General features: G+C 35.9%; 1 protein-coding gene across 1 annotated transcript; it reads right to left on the minus strand.

The window, feature by feature from the left end:
* Positions 1 to 87: 87 nt before the first annotated feature.
* Positions 88 to 1,800, minus strand: LOC131010072 (uncharacterized). The gene has a single exon (XM_057937467.1). The coding sequence runs from the start codon at positions 1,798 to 1,800 to the stop codon at positions 88 to 90; it is 1,713 nt and encodes a 570-aa protein (XP_057793450.1).
* Between the last annotated feature and the right edge of the window lie 5,104 nt (positions 1,801 to 6,904).

Below are 6,904 nucleotides of genomic sequence, written 5' to 3' on the forward strand. Positions count from 1 at the left end.
AAAAGCCTTTGAAAGCACAGCAATGCAGACTAGAGGCACGAGACTCGGAAAGGAGCTCGTCAAACAGGAAACTAAGCAATAAGCTATTTAAAAACCATTAAAAAAAAAATCGTCCACCTCCATTTCGTCCGACCAACGGCCCGTGGCGATATTATTCATAACACGCAAACTAGCACTTCCGCTATGATCAATGACGAAGTCCCTCGGCTTCTGACCCATATCCTCCGCATTTCTGAGGCGGCTTTTTATGCTATCTTCCTGATTCTGTGGAACGCGCGGACGTTCCATACCTTTTGGAGGACGTCCCCGTCGCTTAGGCGGTGCTTGCTCAACAAGCATTTGCATTCCTTGGCTAACCTGCGCCTCTAACCGACTGATACGACTATCAATATCTTCTGGAGCAGTAGTGTGCGAGTCTTTGCTTTGCCCATCCAAATCACCATCCAGTTTTTTAGCCTGCTGACCAACCAACTCTCCAGCTTGCTCAGAATTGCGAGCTTCATCCAAATCAGTAGCAGCCGTAACAATCTCAGTCGGATCCCCAGCCGGCGTCTCCATCTCAATTTCCTCGTCCACCTCGTCCTCACTACCAGTCGTCTTATGAAGCTCCTGATCAACCGAAACCAACACCGCTGCCTCCGGCTCGTCTAACGCTTTCTCCTCAGAGTCATGATCGTCAACCCTCTTGGAATCCAGAACTGTATTACTGCCAGCCATCTCATGGCCTTTATTCTGGAAATCATGCTGCTGCACCCCCGTCGCCAAATGGCCAAAAATAGAAGTGTTCTGCTGTTCCCCCGTGGTTGGGACAACAACCTTCTTGCCCTGCTCCACAATGTGCCATTGTTTATAAGTCACCACACCAGACTGATTGTTAGGAGCAGCCGTCAGATTTTCCTGAATAGCTACCGGCTCCACACGTCGCTTTTTTCGACATGTTTCTTGAGAATGCCCAGTTATTTTGCAACGACGACAGTAAAGAGGCAAATTTTCAAAGACAAATTCAACATGGAATGATGTATCCTCACCATCAATTAAAAGAGTAGAAGGTAGATTTTGCGACATATCGATTTCCACAAGGATTCTAGCGAATTGTCCGAAGTCACGTCGTGCCGACGCTCCATCGATCTTTAAGGGGTGACCCAAATATCTGCCAATTCCAGAAATAACCTGTGGGTTCCAGTATTCTATCGGCAGATAGTGTATGCGAACCCAAACGTCCGCCAAAGGGGAATTCTCTTTGAAAGGATCAAAATTTCGAGTCCATTCACGGAGTCGGAGGAGCCCTTTTGAGAGCTCCCAAACTGCCTTTCCCTTTGCTGTAGCCTTATCTTCAGCCGTAGTAAATCGGAGAGTGAAATAACCTTTTCCCAAAGGAATTAGTTGCCAATCAGAGGCTAAACTCCATAATCTCTGGAGTTCCCACTTTAGTTCCATAGTTGATCTCGGTTTGTCTCCTTTCTGAAGAAACAAACGTCCTGTCAAAGCAAATTCAAAGGCCTTAATCTCGTTAAGATATAGATCCTTCGGTATTTTGAGGGAGAACTGATCGCCCTCCTTAGTAGGCCGCAGATCATGAAAAATGTGAGCAGCCAAATCCTGTATTTTCACCGGCTTCTTGCCAGTAGCCTTCGCATAAGAAACTCTATCGTCATTCTTAGGGGAGATGCTAACGATGTCGGAATAAGTGAGAATCTGGGTGGGTTGCTTATCTGTAAGATTTGATGAATTACCAGTAGATCGCATTCCGACGGCAACCGCGTCGGAATCAGTACCCGACCCCCTGGGAGGCGGACGCATACCATGGGAGAGATCAGATTTAGTTCGAACATCAAAGTTGGAAGAAACCGGGGGAAGGTTAAGACCCCCCTTATCTCGACCGCTGATCGGCGAACTGGTGGCCATCCACCGGAAGGGTGAGCCGGAAGGGTGGGGCGGCGCTGTGCGAAACGGACGGCGGTTTTCCTTTGCGGTGGGCAGGTGACGGCTTCGCCGTTGCTGGGTGCGGTGGCCGTGAGAGAGTCGACCTGGGAGCCGCGGTGCAGTCGCGCAGGTGTGTGTCGGCGAGAGACGGAAGTCGCGCAGCGAGCTCCGAGTCAGGCGGCAGCGCCAGCGGCTGTCGCTGCTCCTCCGGCGCAGATGCAGGCGTCGATGAAGGTCAACGACCGGAGCAGATCTGGACGGAGGACGCCGACTGCTGCTGCTGTTCTGCTGCAACGGATCTGCTCACGCCGGCTGCTACAACTGCTCCGCTGGTCACGCTGCTCACGGAGGAGGTCGGAACCTTGGTAGGGGTGACAACGACCGGTGCGGATCTGTGCGCAGCTTTGCTCGTTCGCGAAGGTGTGTGTTGGAGAACTACAGGAACGACGACTGAGGTGGTGGTGATGTCCGGAAATCTCGAGACCGATCTGTGCGTGAAGGCGTGCGGCCTTGATCGATCTCGTCGGACGCCTTCCTTGTGCCGGAGTTCACCGCCCGCCTTTTCAAAAATTTGTGTTATGATTAAACTTGATTGATTTATATTAACAAACTCGAATTCAATCTTTTGCATCCAACATGACACTTACAAGTAAAATATAGGTCTGCATTCGCATTAGGCTTTCTTTCATCATGATAGGTATATATGTAATTATTATTTTTTTATCATTTAATTTTACTTTTTTTAGTTAATATATTGTTAAATTCGAAGTTAAGGTATACAACTTTTTAAAATTTTAATTTTTTAAAATAAAAATTAAGTATAATTCGTGAAACTGAATAAAATATTTTATATAAAAAATTATTAAAATAACAGATATAATAGCGGAATGTCGCATAAAATTGAGGAACATTAAATCTCAGCAACTTAAAGTACAATTGATCATTACTCTCTCTAAAAAGCAAGAAGTTTTTTTTTTCTGTCTTTTGTTCTTTTCACAGCATTGCTTATATTGTCTCAACGCAAAAAAATCAAATGAAAAATATTTAATGATATATTGGTCTAATTATTGAGATAATAAGGTAGATCGCAAAAATAGTTATAGCAAGTGGGGAAGATCCGATTGACCCCAAGTCTCGAAACGGTTAGACAATTCTTCCTTTTGCGAAATTATATAAGTTCTAAAGAATTATGATTTGTCACCTCAAAAAATTTATTAAAAAATCACACTATTTTGCCAGCCAATTGTGTCATCGATCCTATCACTCATCCACACATTCTATATGTGATATACAAGTATAGATTAGTACGTCCTTTCATGCAAAGTATGGCAAATAGTGAAATTAAACTGCATATATAAATAAATAAATATAACTATTAAATGGAATTAAAATATAAATAAATACAAAATAAAATAATTTACACCAATTACTCAATAAAACTATGAATTTGAAAACGTAAATTTTTAATTTTATATAAAATATAATAATAATTATAGTTATTAAATAATTAAGAGTAAATATCACTTTAAACCCCAAACTATTTTCGCACTATCAATTATATCCTAAATTATTGAAAATATTTTTTTAAACATTGAACTATCAATTTTGTATCAATTGTACCTTTTATCCACTTTTCATCCTTTGAATTTTTAATTAGTAAGGTATATAATCACGTCGTTTTATATAAGGATTGTAAAAAAAAGAATAATTCTAAATACACCATGGCATTCGGTGAGCCACGTCAAATTTTTGAAGCTAAAAAAATGGACAAATGGTACAATTGATACAAAATTGAAAGTTCAAGCTTTAAAAAATTATTTTCGATAGTTCAGGATATAATTGATAGTGCGAAAATAGTTTGAGGTTTAATAAAAATATATTAATATATTAAAATTATTTTCGATAGTTCAGGATATAATTTACACATCTATCTATATGAAATATATTAAAAAAAAGTTTTTTTACCGCCAAAATTTCTCTATCTTCCTTTTTCTTTTGTCTTTTCTTCTATTTTAATTATTTTTTTAAAAAAATCGTTAACTTTGATTCATGAAAAAATATCCATATGGATATTAAGTTAAAGATTACAAAAAGATATTTAATTCGATGTAAAAAAATGAATTTGAAATAAGTTATGATGATTTAAGGTGTCGAACTTATTTTTTGTTATATCTTTATCTCTAATGTTTAACATCATCATTTTTTTCCATTTTGTTTGGTAGATGACAATGTTTCCTTTCAAAAAATATTATATGATTGTTTAATTATAATTACAATAGCTTTTAATGCAATTAAAGAGAATAAAATTTATATTAATTGTAATATGAATACAAAATTTGTTATAAATCTAAAACTTTGAATGTAAAATATTATATAGATTTATTTAATTATGGGTATGAAATATATATATATATATAGAGAGAGAGAGAGTCAAATGATTTTTTAGGACAGTAACTTATGTTGATTTGGAAATTAGGACAAAAACTTTCGGACTTGTAAAAATAGGACACTAATTAATAAGCATCGTAAAAATAGGACATTTCTCGGTCAATAATTGGCCGAAAAATGTCCTGCGGATGCAACTTTTATTAATTAGTGTCCTATTTTACTCTAAAAAAAATTAGTGTCCTATTTTTACAAATCCGAAAGTTATTGTCCTAATTTCCAAATCAATCTAAGTTACTGTCCTAAAAAACCCTTGAACTATATATATATATATATATATATATATATATGTTTTTATATTTTATTTTTATATTATTCGTATTTTTCTTAAGTTTTTAATTAGATTTAAGCTATATAAGCACGAACTTTTAATAATAATATAGTTTGGGCTTTTAAAAGTCCAAAATGGTTATATTAAATAACGTCTATTAATTTTGTTATATTGATGATTTAGTGTTATTTGCTTCAAATATGAATGACTTAAATTATTTGCTTTACCGTCTATAAATTTAATTATTATTATTATACAATACTCATTAAATTTAATATTATATTCATTAATTTAATAAAATACACTATTTTAAATAAAATATTAACACTTAGGTTAACATTTTTTTGTTAACAGTTAATCTAATAAAAAAGTAAGGTATTTTGATATTTTTATATATTTTAAAATTTTACAATAATAAAATATACTCCCTCCGTCCATGAAAGAACTTCCTAGGAGGGAGTGGCACGAGTTTTAAGAAAAAATATTGTTAAGTGTATTGAGAGTGGATAAAAGGTAGTTGAGTGTATTGACAGTGGTGAAAATGTGTTATAATTAATATTGGGAGTTGTGAAAAGTGAAAAGTAAGAGGATTATAAGTGGTGGGGTATAGTCCAAAAATAGGTAGGAAGTTCTTTTGTGAACGTCTCAAAAAGGAAAGATAGGAAGTTCTTTCGTGGACGGAGGGAGTATCATTTTCCATACATCACACGAGAGGACGTAATAGTTATTATTATAGAGTATTACCTGTCATAATTGATAAATAAATATTTTCATACACAAATAACATACAAAGTCATATTTGAACTTATATTTTTAATATACTATGAAACTAATAATTCACCTACAAAGTTTTATTTTTTTTAATACAAAAACCTTATTTTTAAAAAAGAGTTATAAAATAAATCAATATATTTTCCTTCACATTTATTACATTATGAACTATTATAATTTTAAAAAAAATGTAAAACATAAAATATGATACATACTTTTTATTTTTAAGAAATACAAAAAAAAATAGAAAAAGAAAGAAAATTTATATTGTAGAAAAAAAAAGTAAATATGTCATTAAGGAGGAAAAACACATTAAAGAGGGCATAGAGGGAAGAGAAAAAATTATTTTAAAACTCTGAATTACCATTATTTATTCATTGTTATTTTATTTTTTATGTTTTTCAAAGTTAAAGAGTTCTATAACGAATCAATATAATTTCTTTGTCCTTCATTACACTAATTTTTTTTACTTAATACATATGTAAATAAAATCATAAAAATTAATATAAAATAGGGTTACTTGCCGTAAAATTCGAAAGGTTTTGAAATTTTCACGATTTTCTCACGACCTTTAAATTCGGCTTAGGAATACATGAATCAAGAATTTGTTCTTAATATTCCCAAAATTAAAAAATCCCCCAAAAATTGAAGCTGGCGTAGACTACCGTAAATACAGCGTGGCATAGTCGGCGGCGTAACGAAACGATGTCGTTTTTTAAAAGGATTAATTGTCGTAAAATTAAAAAGGTTTTGCAGTTTTTGCGATTTTCTCACGACCTTCAAATTCGGCTTAAGAATACATAAACAATATTTTTTTTATTAATGTTCCCAAAATTAGAAAATTCGGCGAGATGACATGACAAAAACCTATGACATGTCATTGTTTTATAGTTTTAATAATCTTATTTTAATAAAATATGATAATTTATTAATAAATTAATTTATAAAAAAAAAACAAAAAAACCTACCCCATCCCCAAACCCCCCGACCACCACCTCTCAAACCTCTTCCACCTACCCCCTTTCCCAAACCCCCGGAGCTGTCGCCGCCCAAATCGAAATAAAGAAAAGGTCAGTGGTGTCTGATTTTGAGGCCGCGATTTGGGGCCTAGGGCACAGCGGCGGCGTGGAGGGAGGCCACGCCACGTGGACCGCCGCCCAAATCCAAGAAGGAGAGGCGGTGGTTGTCTTATTTTGAGGGAGAGAGGCGATGGGCCGATGGCTGTCAGATTTGCAGAGGGAAGAATGAGGGAGGCCGAAAAACGAGGGATGAGGGAGGCGGTGGCTTTCTGATTTGCGGAGGAAAGAGGCGGTGGTGTCTGATTTGGGGCATAGGGCACGGCGGCGGCAATGAGGGAGGCCACGCCGTGTGGAGCGGCAGTGGGTGGCTTTCTGCCACTGCGGCAGAGATCTAAGAAATCAAACTGTATTTACAGTAGTCCATGTCAGCTTCAATTTTGGGAATTTTTTTAATTTTGAGAACATTAAGAACAAA

The sequence above is a fragment of the Salvia miltiorrhiza genome, chromosome 1 (genome assembly GCF_028751815.1).
Source record: "Salvia miltiorrhiza cultivar Shanhuang (shh) chromosome 1, IMPLAD_Smil_shh, whole genome shotgun sequence".
Taxonomy (NCBI): domain Eukaryota; kingdom Viridiplantae; phylum Streptophyta; class Magnoliopsida; order Lamiales; family Lamiaceae; genus Salvia; species Salvia miltiorrhiza.